The sequence below is a fragment of the Carcharhinus amblyrhynchos genome, chromosome 3 (genome assembly GCF_965287045.1).
Source record: "Carcharhinus amblyrhynchos chromosome 3, sCarAmb.v2.hapA, whole genome shotgun sequence".
Lineage (NCBI taxonomy): Eukaryota > Metazoa > Chordata > Chondrichthyes > Carcharhiniformes > Carcharhinidae > Carcharhinus > Carcharhinus amblyrhynchos.
Window position 1 is genome coordinate 132773352 of NC_137326.1, and position 14052 is coordinate 132787403.

At 44.2% G+C, this 14052-nt stretch overlaps 1 protein-coding gene across 2 annotated transcripts in view; it reads right to left on the reverse strand.

The window, feature by feature from the left end:
• Positions 1–14052, reverse strand: part of dhx36 (DEAH (Asp-Glu-Ala-His) box polypeptide 36) — an 84789-nt gene that overhangs the window by 11467 nt on the left and 59270 nt on the right. For both annotated transcript variants that reach the window (XM_080186025.1, XM_080186026.1), the window contains exons 18-23: positions 12101–12274; positions 10833–10919; positions 6883–6966; positions 4818–4917; positions 4600–4690; positions 813–933 (exon numbers count right to left, since the gene is read on the reverse strand). In XM_080186025.1, coding sequence (XP_080042151.1) covers positions 813–933; positions 4600–4690; positions 4818–4917; positions 6883–6966; positions 10833–10919; positions 12101–12274 — 657 coding nt within the window. The remainder of the gene's footprint in view (positions 1–812; positions 934–4599; positions 4691–4817; positions 4918–6882; positions 6967–10832; positions 10920–12100; positions 12275–14052) is intronic.

Genomic DNA, 14052 nt, shown 5'->3' on the forward strand with positions numbered 1-14052 from the left:
CTAGGTTAGGATTGCTTTTGCTCGAGTTTGGACGAATGAGGAGGGTGGGGAGAGGGGAGATCTCATAAAGCCACTCAAAGTTCTAACTGGATTAAACAGAGTAGTTGCAGGAAGGATATTCCCAATGATGGGGGAGTCCAGAACCAAGGGTCACAGTGTGAGGATTCAGGGTAGACCATTTGGATAGAGGCTAGGGGACATTTCTTCATCCAGAGTGGTGAGCCTGTGGAATTCATTACCACAGGAAGTAGTTGATACTAAAACATTGAATGCATTCAAGAGGTGGCTGGATATCGCAGTTGGGGGCGAATGGGATCAAAGGTTATGGGGAGACCATAAGTTGGACGATCAGCCATGATCGTGATGAATGGCGGAGCAGGCTCGAAGGGCCAAATGGCCTCCTCCTGCTCCTATCTTCTATGTTTCTATGATGTCAGAACCCCAGGAATCTCTTTGAAAAGGGTCAAGAGCACGAGAGATAGAAAGCCAGGGGCTGGAATTTCTGCAGTCACGATACTCGCAAGTGTAATTTGAATCCAATCGATGGAATGGAACAATGAATATTTCACCTGAAGCCACAGGCTCATTACCACAATCAATGCTTAGAGTTAAGTGAACCTTGGGATACAATCAAAATGTTGCTCTCGCACGCCTGGGGAAAGGAACAGATGGTAACAGGAAAAATCATGCCCCTGGGGAGATGTTTCTGACATGCACTGTACTGTAACAGTTCTGAGTGATTTAGACAAGCAGAGAGAGAAAGACAGAGACAGAGACAAAGAGAGGCGGGGAGACTTTATAGGAAGACTTACACTGCTCGTTCGCATCTTCAAATGGTAGATTAACCAGTTATGCTCAAATTCACCCTCTTCGGCATTGACAGATTTCGGGTGAATGTTGACTCGTCCATCTGACTTGGTGAAGACTTTAGCCCTGAAAGTACAAAGTGGGGGACCAACCAGTTAGTCAGATGCTGAGAGTCCAGTTGAGGTTCTTCAGGGAGGAATGGCAAATTAATGCCTGATAATGGGACTGGATTTCCTTTGGGAAGGGAAGGTTAGAGCATCACCTGATGGTCACCATAGCTTTGGTGGAATAATCGCAAATGGTCAGAGATTGCTTTGTTTTGCTGGGGATGCATCCTCCTGATATTACAGTGCAGAGCAAGACGCTCATGGAAAGTGCCCCATTGAATCTCAGAAGCTTCTGACATGAAACAAAAATAGAGAAAGTTGGAAAAGTCCTGCAGGTCTGGCAGCATCTGTGGAGAAACAGCAGACTGGAAACATTAACTCTGCTCCTCTCTCTGCAGATGCTGCCAGATCTGCTGGATCTTTCCAGCATTCTCTGTTTCTATTTCAGATTTCCAGCATCCACTTTGTAGTGCTTAAAAATTCTGCCTCTTTCTACCATCTAAGGGAAAGGTCTTTCGTTATTTGGCAATGATCAACCTCAAGAGTAGAGAAGGAACCAGGTGGAATTCTGTTTTTACTTCAAACTCAATGTAGCATGAATGAAGGTTAAATGGTCTGATCATGTGAATAAAGGTACCATCCAGGGTGTCACTATGTCTTTCAGGCCAGGGAACCCTCCCCATCTCTGTTGAGTGAGTTGAACTGAGAATAAGTGTTGGTCTCCTAATTACTGACCTGGGCTGGGCTGGGGAGGCGGTGGAATAGGCAGGGTCTGTGGCTGATATCCTCTGACCTCCTAAAGAGAGTATGGAGTATGATAATGAGAGTACAGCAGAGCATACACTGACATGTGTAAGAGTAGCGGCACAGTGGTTAGCACTGCTGCCTCACAATGCCAGGCAGGGACCTGGGTTCGATTCCCGGCTTGGGTCACTGTCTGTGTGGAGTTTGCACATTTCCCCTGTGTCTGCTGTGGGTTTCCTCCAGGTGCTCCAGTTTCCTCCCACAGTCCAAAAGATGCTCTGGTTAGATGCATTGGCCGTGCTAAATTCTCCCTCAGTGCAATCAAACAGGCGCAGGAGTGTGGCAACTCGGGGATTTTCACAGTAGCTTCACGCAGTGTTAACGTAAGCCTGTTCGTGACACTAATAAATAAAACAGATGCGAAAGATTGCATCTGCAAATTCACACAAGGTGTTGGAGAAACAGGGCTGGATTTTGGCCCCTTTCTCAGCAACGTAAAATGGGCTGTTGTCAATCACAGAGATTAGCCATTTGTGCGAGTTACCCTGGGGTGATCAGTTTAACTCCAACAGGAGTTTTAAGAGCAGCCTGCATGGGGAGGTAGGAAACGCGGCAAAAAGGGAAGCACTCTCCTTCAGCTGGACTGTAAGGATCACAGCTTGTCGTCTTGATCAGTGGGACAAGTTCACACTTTCTGCTCTACACTCCCACCTGGTGCTGCATCCAAGAACTGAAGGGACTCTGACAGCAGAGGGAACTGACCGACAGACAAGTCTGGAATTCGAACAGTCAAAAAGCACCAGCTGGAAAACCGCACTCAAAGGGGCTTCAGAAGTTCCAATTGTATCTATTACATTTCTGTCTCTTTGCATTTTACTTCAGTGAATCTAAACATTATAAATAAATGGACCGCACAAACACTGAGCAATTCAAGCAGCATGCTGAACCACAGTTCAAATTTCTAATTTCCAAAAGCAAAAAAGGAAACTGCACACATTTGTATAAGCATGCTTTGTATTTGAGTTGGGCAGTATCTGAGGTGAGGTGACACGGTGGCACAGTGGTTAGCACTGCTGCCTCACAGCTCCAGGGACCTGGGTTTGATTTCTGGCTTGGGTCACTGTCTGTGTGGAGTCTACACATTCTCCTCCTGTCTGCGTGGGTTTCTTCCAGATGTTCTGGTTTCCTCCCACAACCTGAAAGACGTGCTGGTTAGGTGCACTGCCCTTGCTAAATTCTCCCTCAGTGTACCCAAAGAGGTGCCAGAGGGTGGAGGCTCAGGGATTTTCACAGTGGCTTCATTACAGTGTTAATGTAAGCCTACTTGTGACTAATAAATAAACTTTAACTTTACTTTATAGCTGGACAGCAGCAAGCCAAAGCCCACTGGGGAGAGGACTGAGGGTTTCTGTATTTTACTATCTCAATAATAAGCACTAATTTGATGGGGTAAACAAACCGGATCCACCAAAGTATCAACTAAATACATGATCTCAATCTAGGTCACTAGATTGATCCAGAGACGGCGTTTGACGTATGAAGAGAGACTGAACAGTTTAGGCCAATACTCTGGAATTTAGAGAATGAGGGGAGATCAAATTGAGGTACACAAGATGATAAAAGGTATGGATAAAGTCGACGTGGAGCGGATGCTTCCTCTTGTGTGGCATTCTTGGACGAGAGGTCTTAGAATAATGGGTAGCAAATTTAAAAAAGAGTTGAGGAGAAAGTACTCCCAAAGGGTTGTGAATCTATGGAATTCACTACCCCAAAGTGTGGTGGATGCTGGGACAGTGAGTAAATTTAAGGAGTTAGATTTTTAGTTGATAATGAGTTGAAGGGTTATGGGGAGAAGGCAGGAAAATGGGGATGAGACCATATCAACCACGCTGGAATGGCAGAGCGAACTTGATAGGCCGAATGGCCTAATTCTGCTCTTGTATCTTATGAACTGGGTGTTTAGTGTGGAACAATAGAATTGTTATAGTTACAGAAAGAGGCCATTCAGCCCAATGTGTCTGTGCCAACCAAAACATAAACTAGGTGTTCATTTTAATCCCACTTTCCAGCACCTGGTCCATAGCCTTGCAGGTTCCAGCACTTCAGATACAGATTCTTGTAAATGAGTTGAGTGTTTCAGCCTCAACCACCAATTTAGGAAGTGAATTCCAGACACCCATCACTCTCTAAGACTTTTCCTCATCTCCCCTCTAACCCTTCTACCAATCATCTTAAACGTTAAGCTCATCCCTCAGCTCAAAAACCAAGATTTTCTTGCCTTATCTGTCCAGGCCCGTTATAGTAACAGTAAAGGAATTAAAGAAAGTAAAGGAATTAAGGGTTATGATGAGTGGGCAGGTAAATGGAATGGAGTCCACAAAAAGATCAGCCATGATCTTATTATCTTACTGTTCACTCTATCTACGCCCCTCATAATTTTATAAACTTCTGTCAGGCCACCTCTCAGCCTCTGGGATAACAATCCCAGTTTATTCAATCTCTCCTCGTAGCTGATACCCTCCATACAGGGAACATCCTGGTAAATCTTTTCTGTATTCCCTCCAGAGCCTCGACGCCCTTGACTCAAAGTAAAAGTTTATTTATTAGTTACAAGTAAGCTTACATTAACACAGCAATGAAGTTACTGTGAAAATCCCCTAGTCACCACACTCTGGCACCTGTTTGGTTACAGTGAGGAAGAATTTAGCACGGCCAATGCATCTAACCAACGCGTCTTTCAGACTGTGGGAGGAAACCAGAGCACCCAGAAGAAACCCACACAAATACAGGAAGTACACGCAGGCTCCACACAGAACAGTGACCCAAGGCTAGAACTGAACCCGGATCCCTGGCGATATGAGGCAGCAGTGCTCACCAGTGTGCTGCTCTCAGGTTTACATTGTCAGATTGCACTGTTATGCGGCAAAAGTAATTATCTCACATTTTTCTCTTCTTGCTGAAGCTTGGTCGTATTTTCGCCACTTTCGGATAGAGGCCCGCACAAACCACAGCTTTAATTAACTTCTCGTTGTCTGTCGGGACAGAACAAATATTAATCCAAAAAAAAAAGTGAGCAGAAAACGAGGAGAAAAAAAAGGAAAAAGCAGAAGCGGCTTCGTTCCAGCTGAGATTTTAATGAATTTTCATTCTGTTTATTACCTGAGTTGATATTTGACTTGGGATCTTTGGGGTTCTTGCTGCTGACAAAGCCAGCCACCAGCAGGTGTTCAGCAAACTGGCCTTTCATATTATGAAGCATCTGTGGTGACACAATAAGTAAAAGGCTATTTCAGAACACTTCTCCAGCAAAGCCAAGACCATCTTCAATTCAACCACTTTCAGGGAGGTCCCCCACACTGCACAATGGAAGCTGGAGCATGTTGGAGAGCACCCCCGCACAACAACTACCTTACATATATAGTACAGCAATAGGCTGGGCACAGAAGTGACCACAAGTTCAATACAGGTAAGACATTAGCATACTGCAAAACAAGGTGATGACTGAGAGGAAGAGGACATAGAATCCCTACAGTGCAGAAGGAGGCTATTCGGCCCATTAAATCTGCACTGACAGCAATCCCACTCAGGCCCTATCCCCATAATTCTATACATTTACCCTGCTACTCCCCCTGAAACTAAGGGTCAATTAAGAATGGCCAATCAATCAAACCACACAGCCTTTAATTGCATCCCTTTCTTTGGGTGGCACGTTGGTTAGCGCTGCTGTCTCACAGCGCCAGGGACCCAGGTTCAATTCTAGTCTCAAGTCACTGTCTGTGTGGCGTCTGCATGTTCTCCCCATGTCTGCTTGGTTTCCTCTGGATGCTCCGGTTTCCTCCCACAGTCCAAAGATGCAGGGGTTAGGCTGATTGGCCATGCTAAATTGACTCTTAAGTGTCAGTGGGATTAGTTGGGTAAATATGTGGGGTTATGGGAATGGGGCCTGGGTGGGATTGTGGTTGTGTAGACTCAACGGGCTGTATGGCCTCCTTCTGCACTGTAGGGATTCTATTTTTGGATTAAAGTCACTCAGGCCCCCCATGTCTGTTCCATCATTCAATCAGACTGTAGCTTATCTGCTGCCACAACTGCCTTTGCTCCATACCCCCTTGGTAATCTCACTCAACAATAACATTGCAGACGAGTCAGATGGAAAACATTTGCTATTTTTGTTCTCTCCGCAGATACTGCCAGGCCTGCCGGGTTTCTCCAGCATTTTCTGTTTTTATTTCAGATTGCTGCAGCATCTTGCTCTTACCTCATTACTCAAATGATTTATTGACCTTAGAAAGTCACGGTTATGTTCAGCAGAAAATGGGCTGGGTGTTCGAGTTCCTGTTCTTGGAAATCTCTTCATAAATCCAACACTAAGCCATTGAGAAATATAGGAGGCATTGGTATTATCGCTAGACTATTAATCCAGAAACTCAGCTAATGTTCTGGGGACCTGGGTCCAAATCCCACCATGACAGATGGTGGAATTTGAATTCGATCAAAAATATCTGGAATTAAGAATCTACTGATGGCCACAAAACTATTGTCAGAAAAACCCATCTGGTTCACTAGTGTGCTTTAGGCAAAGAGATCTGCTGCCCTTACCTGGTCTGGCCTACATGTGACTCCAGAGTCACAGCAAAATGGTCGACTCTCAACTGCCCTTAGGACAAGGGCAACAAAGGATGGGCAATAAATGCTGGCCAGCCAGTGACGCCCATGAATGAATAAAAAGAACTCACCACTTTTCCAATTCCCTCAGTTCCTGTAAGTACTATTTTAATCCCCACCTTTGATCGCTCCTTCTAGCAGTTTCTGAGTTAAATTGACACCAGGGTCATGGAATCAAGCAGCACAGAAGGCGGCCATTCAGCCCATTGTGCCTGTGTCAGCTTATTTAAAGAGCCAGTCAATGAGTTCCATTCCCCCTGCTCTTACCAATTAGCCCCGCAAACGTTTACTTTCAAACATCCAAAAATTATGATGGAACTATTTTCTCCATCCTCTCAGGCAGTGCATTCCAGGTCGTGAGAAGAATTTTCACCTCCCCGCCTTCTGGCTTTTACCTTCAACCTGGATTCTCTGGTTATGGCCCACTCATCAATAGAAACATTTAGTCTCAATCTACGTTATCCAACACCTCATACTTTTGATCTCTTAAAATAAGTCTTCATTTAATCTTCTATCTTCTAAAGAAGAAACGTCACAGATTGTTACAAAGGTTCATTACCTGCAGGTTGTTTGGGGAAAGAAAGTATTCCCAACAGTAGTCTTTCTCTGATCTGAAACCTCTCCTTTTTGCTTCCTCCCAGCCCTGAAAGCAGAAACATTCATCAATCAGACCACATACACTGGAAGGTTGTAACAGCAGGTGTTGACTAGGACAAATCGCACAAAACTTTCTAAAGAGCAAGTACACGAAAGAGCAATGCTCACCCTGTTGAAAGGAAGGTTCAATGTGTTAGCTGTTTGGAAAGACGGGGAGGATACATCTCAGGCAAAAATATGAACAGACATACAAACTTATGAATTAAGAGTTGGCCATCCAGCCCCTCGAGCCTGCTCCACCATTCAACAAGATCATGGCCAACTCGACTGTGGCCTCAGCTCCATTTTCACTTACCCCCGAAAACCAGTAAGGGAGTCGGAGATTAAGAATCTACACACCTCTGCCTTAAAAATATCCAATGACTCTGTCTCTATCACTTTCTGGGGAAGCGAGTTTCAGAGATTCACAACCCTCAAGAGAAAAATTCTCATATCCAGGTTAACTGTAAGACCTCTTATTTTTAATTCACCAGAGAAAACATCCTTTCAGCATACACCCTGCCAAATCCCCTCAGTATCTTGTACATTTCAATAAGATCTCTCTCTTCTAAACTTCAGTATATACAGGCACAGCCTGTTCAGCCTTTCTTTTTAAGAGAGCCTTCCTATCCCAGATACTGGTCTAGTAAACCTTCTCTGAACTACTTCTAACACATTTACATCCTTCCTTATACTCAGTACTGGAGATTTGGTCTCACCAATGCCTTACACAGCTGTAGTAAAAATATCCCTACTTTTATATTTCATTCCACTTGCAATAAATGAAAACTTTGCATTTGCCTTCCTAATCGCTTGTTGTACATTCACACTAACATTCTGGAGCTCCTAAGTGAGGACATTACGATCCCTCTGTACCCCAGAGTTCCCTGGTCTCTCCCTATTTGATACTGATTATCTATTCTTCCTGCCACAGTGGACAATTTCATGTTCTCCCACATCTGCCAAGTTCTGCTTGCCCACAAACTATCTACCCTCCCTCTGCAGACTCATGTCCTCTTCCTACCTTTATGTCAGCAGGATTAGCAACCATACATTTGATCCTTTCATCCAAATCACTGATATAACTTACAAATAGTGGAGTCCGCAGCACTGATCCCTGTGGCAATGCACTCATCACATCTTGTCAGCCCAGAAATGACCCATTTATGCCTCCTCTCTGTTTCCTGTCAGCTCACCAGTCCTCTGCCCATGGCCATATGCTGCCTGCCAGACCCTAAGCACTTCTTTGGTGCAGTAACCTTTGACGTGGCACCTTGCCAAATATCTTTTGGAAATCTAAGTGCCCCACATTCACAGGTTCTACTTTATCCACATTGTTTGTTACATCCTCAAAAAACTCCAATTAATTAGTCAAACGTGAATTCCCTTTTACAAAACCATGTTGACTCTGCCTGACTACATTATGATTTTTTTCTGTCTCACTTTATTCTCCTTAATAATTCCAGCATTTTCCCTTGGACAGATGTGAAGTTAACTGGCCTGTAGTTCCTTACTTTCTGTATCTCTCCTTATATTAAATAAAGTCGCATTCAGAATTTTACAATCTGATAAAGCATGATCAGAAGAAACAAGGATAGTCAAACAACACAAAACAACAAACACGAGTGTGAATGAGATGAGCGACAGCAGCAGCAGATTATAGGCAAAAAAGTAAGAGGATAATACCCAAGGTCAATAAACCAAGACATGAAGGTGACATCCATATGAAACTGATTGTGCAAGTGCCATTAATGGTTGGGTGCTATGACACAATGTCAAAAAATATTTGGCATATTTCATAATCTGCGTCAGAACTATCCACACTAAAGTCTGTGAAAAACAAAATGGAAATGAGTAAAATTCTCCATGAAGCAAATCACTGACATCTCCATTATCCTCAGCTTTATCTCTGCATAATGAATTCTTAGAATCAAAGGAAAAGTGATTCACATCTGGTCATATGCAGTTAGATCGGCATTGCTAATTTTAATCTCCTAATTCTGTCCTCCTGAAGGAGGTTTTCAGAAGTGGGATTAGTCAATGGCCAGTACCTTGGCTAAACCTATTCTACGCGAGCGCGTATGGACCAGCAGGGCTATTCAACCACCAGTGGCATCACAGACATGCCCGACACCGTCTTCACTTGCACAAGCAAACTTTCCAACAGAGCTCAGTCTGGAAAAGCCACCAGCATCCTATTTTCAGAGAGAAGTGAGATGGGATTGCAGAATACACTCCCTAAAAAGACCGGGCAAATAAAAAATTCTGTGGAATATAAAATCAAACTGAAGTTATTGAGCAAAACAACAGGGAGTGGCAACTGAGTTTTGGGAACAGGCTGACTTTGGACCTTAGTACCCAAGTGGACGGGAAAGAAAAATATCTCATTGGGATTCACACTTTGTCAGAAATTTTAAAGTTTAATGCTCATTAGTGTCACAAGTAGGCTTACATTAACACTGCAATGAAGTCACTGCGAGAATCCACGAGTTCCGGCGCCTGTACGGGTACACTGGAGAATTTAGCAAGGCCAGTGCACCCTAACCAGCACATCTTTGCACTTTGGGAGGAAACCAGAGCACCCAGAGGAAACCCACACAGAGAATGTGCAGACTCTGCACAGAGAGTGACCCAAGCCAGGAATCGAACCCAGGTCTCTGGTGCTGTGAGGCAGCAGTGCTAACCACTGTGCCTATTCCCCACTCCACATTCAAACTTCACCACAAGAGTTAGAGGACCACGTGCAAAACTTCCTCCTACTCACTTCCCCAGCAAAACCATTTTGGTTTAGAAACAGATAGAGTAAGGTATGCGCTGCACCCCCGCTTTGCATTTTCCCTAAACTTGGGAACATGTTATTCTATGTTACTGTGTCCATTATCACTAATCATGTTAGCCATGACTTCGTGGATGGCCCTCCTACCTTAGGTTGGAAAGAGGTGCACTTGGAAGTCCCATTTCAGATACGTGAGTAGAAGCCCTTCCAGCGGAGTGCTGCGGGACTGCTGGGGGTGCTGCCTTTCAGGGGTGATGTTAAGCCAAGGCCCCATCTCCCCTCCCAGGTAAACACAAAAGATCCTGTGGGATTATCTCCAAGAAAAGCAGAGGCATTCTCCCCCCAATGTCCTAACATTATTTATCATTCAACCAGCTTCACTATAAATGGAATACTGTTTGTGGGAGCTTGCCATGTTCAAATTGGCTATCACCTTTCCTACATCTTAAAAGTACTGTCAAGTGTTTTGGGGTGTTGTAGACATGCCATGTCAATCTTCACTTTACATAAAAGCACCTCAAAAAAAAGGGAGACGATGGTCTTGTGGTATTAACCAATAATATTAATCCAGAAAATCAGCGAATGTTCCGGGGACCCGGGTTTGAATCCTGCCACGTCAGATGGTGGGATTTGAATTCAATAAAAACTATCTACTGATGATCATGAAATGTTGTCAATTGTCAGAAAAGTCCATCTGATTTAGGGAAGGAAATCTGCCATCCTTGCCCAGTCTGGACTACATGTGACTCCAGAGCCACAGCAATGCAGTTGACTCCAATTGTCCTCCAAGGGCAACTAGGGATGGGCAATAAATGCTGGCCAGCCAGCAACTCCCATGTCCTATGAATGAATTAAAAATAAAAAACAGAAAGAACGTCAGAAGACAACACCGCTAACAAGTTTTTAGTTTTTTTTGAAAAGAGTAAAGAACTGTAGCTCTTTGGATCTTTGACAAAGAGACAAAACTTTAAACATTAGCCCATTATTTCACCCCATGAGGCGCTGCCTGACACACTGTGAGCTGACAACGGCTCCTATTTATATGTTGGATTTTCAGGATTTACCCTTTCTTCGTTGTAGATTTAAACATGACCCACCTTAAAGGCATTGACCACAGTCAGGTGGTCACTGCGAGACTGCCTGGACAACTCTCGGCGTTTCGCGTCTGCCAGTTTCTCTTTACCCTGCCAGCAGCACAAAAACAGGAAGGTTAAACCGGCAACATTGATTCCCCGCTGAAGAAAAATGGTTAACTTTTTGCAAATTTCTTGCTCCACGTAACGCTAAGAAAGAACCTTGCACCCTCAAAAAACCTAATCTCTCAAAAATAATGCACATTCCTTCCACTGCTCAACCACGTTGACAGTGACAGCTTTGCAGATGTAAGCCACTGCAGGAACCACTTTGAGGCATTTTGACAACATGATAGAAGTGTTGCATTCTTATTTCTATCCAATTTTCCCTAATGCAGTATTACAATGCCTGGTGAGGAATAAGCCTGCAACGTGACCAGACCATCACCAAGTAAATAAAGTGGAGATATATCAATACCCTTCACCAAATAATAGTTTAAACGTCTGGGCAACTTCCCAGCTGCACGAGCTCTGTGGAGACTCAGGAGGAGGCCATTCAGCCCCTCGAGCCTGTTCTGCCATTCAATCAGAGCAGTGTGTGTCTGTACCTTGAATGTACTTTCCTTCTTTTCGTCACCCTAAATATCCAATCAATTTTCAATCAGCCTCAACAATATTGTGGGAAGGAGATGGGTAGGTGGGAGAGTTACCGATTTCATGATTCTTTATCTGAAGAAGTGCTTCCTGACTTTACCCTGAATAACTTACATCTAATTTTAAAGGTTTTGCCCCAACTGTTCTCGTCAGAGGAAATAGCTTCTACCATATTAAATTGTTTAATCAAGCTCTTAAGATCACTACTTAATCTTTGATACACAACAGAATAATAGAATCCCTACAGTGCAGAAAGAGGCCATTCGATCGAGTCTGCATCGAACACAATCCCACCCAGGCCCTATTCCTGTAACCTCACGTATTTACCCTGTTAATCCCCGACACTAGAGTCAACTTATCCTGGCCAATCCAGCTAACCCGCAGATCTTTGGACTGTGGGAGGAAACGGGAATGCCCGGAGGAAACCCACACAGACACAGGGAGAATGTGCAAACTCCACACAGACAGTGACTTGAGGCCTGAATTAACCCGAGTCCCTGGCGCTGAGACAGAGCAGTGCTAACCACTGTGCCACCTTGCCATCCCAAGGGGATTCAAGCCTAATCAATGCAACGGGTTCTCAAAATTCAATCTCTTTAGCTTTTTGTATCTTTCTGATAATCTTCTTATCACTTTACCAATGGAATCACAAAAGGGTCCTTGAAACTGAGGCTGGCTGCGATGGTGAGGACAGGATCCAAACAGCACAATAAGGCTCCAAACAGAATCATTTTCCCGATATGGGGTTCCACAGGTAGACGGGCTAAATGGACCCCGAGTGGAGTGAGCTCTTCATTCCTGTCCAGGGCGTTCTGTCAAAGGAGAAAAAGGAAATTTAAAAACCTTCACAAAGTTTCACAAACACCATACAATCTGTTGCAAAAGGGAAAAGATTACAAGTCAACATATTCTCATCAGCCTAGTCACGGTCATCTGAGATCAAACTGCTCTAGTGCAGGAGGCCTTTTGTGTCTGCCCTGGCTCTCTGAACAAACGTTTCACCCAGTGCCATTCTCCTGCCTTCAGGAACCATGCAGATTGCTTCAGAGCTTTTCTCATTCGTTTTTAGGTCCACTTTGAGATCTGCAGGTGAAAAGGGAGCATCACAGTGAATACAGCAGTTGGGATGTCTTGTTGAAGTTGTACAAGACATTGGTAAGGCCACACTTGGAATACTGTGTACAGTTCTGGTCATCCTATTATAGAAAGGATATTATTAAACTAGAAAGAGTGCAGAAGAGATTTACTAGAATGCTACCGGGACTTGATGGTTTGAGTTATAAGGACAGGCTGGATAGATTGGGACTTTTTTTCCCCTGGAGCAGAGGAAGCTTAGGGGTGACCTTATAAAGGTCTATAAAATGAGGGGCAAAGCTCAGCTACATAATGAATATCTTTTCCCAAAGGTACGAGAGTCTAAAACTAGAGGGCATAGGTTTAAGGTGATTGGGGAGAGATACCAAAGTATCCAGAGGGACAATTTTTTCACACAGAGGGTGGTGAGTGTCTGGAACAAGCTGCCAGAGGCAGTAGTAGAGGTGGGTACAATTTTGTCTTTTAAAAAGCATTTAGACAGTTGCATGGGAAGATGGGTATAGAGGGATATGAGCCAAACATGGGCAATTGGGACTAGTTTAAGAAAAGTTTAAAACTAGTTTAGGACTAGTTCAAAAAAAAGGGCGGCATGGACAAGCTGGGGCGAAGGGCTGTTTCCATCCTTTATGTCTCTATCACATTCCTCCACCACCGGCACACGGTGGACGATCTCCAGGGTTTACTGCAGAGATTGGCTGAGTCCAAACTCGTGGCCTCCATCAGTTCAAAGGACAAGGTCAGTTCACCTGCACGGGTTGGCTCACTATCTCAGAGTTCCCCTCAGGATCACACGCTTCATCCCAAACTGAACAGAGACTGGCTGCTCTTTTGTCACGTCAGGCCATAATCCTGCATCGCTGGATTACCCAACAGCGCTGTGAGGAAGCCATGACGACTGACAGTCAATTGCTGAACACTGTTTGAAACGTAAACCAGGCAGCTTGATTCCGACTGATCAAGGCACTGCACTGAGAACCAAACCAGCCAATGGTTGTCACTTATTTTACTTTGCTGAAACAGGTGCAATGTGTGTACCTGTTTTTCCTGTCTGGAGAGTTGCACGCTCTGTGTACTAACATACCGCTACTTCACACGTGAGTGGTATTCAGCATTAATAGGATGCTGCCGTTAAGCCAAGGAAACGTTCTATTTATCACACAAATAATTAATGTGGTATATGAACTTCAGAGCTAGTATGATGCTAGGTAGTTAGACCATACATCCAAATGCACCACTTTGCGTGCCTGTTCAGCTTAAATTGGTTGTCAGCATCATTCTTAGCACAATGAGGATTATTTAGCGTATGTTGTTCAATCAGGGAATCACACCTAATGTTGGACCTATATTTTGATTTTTGCAGACACAGGCTGGTTGGGCACAGTGTGCACCTTTGCCATTGTGAACAATGGAAGTGACATGCTGTTTGATATGATCCATCGATCTTTGGGATGTAAGGCCTCCATACCTAGCATTACACTGGCACTGAAATTCAGAT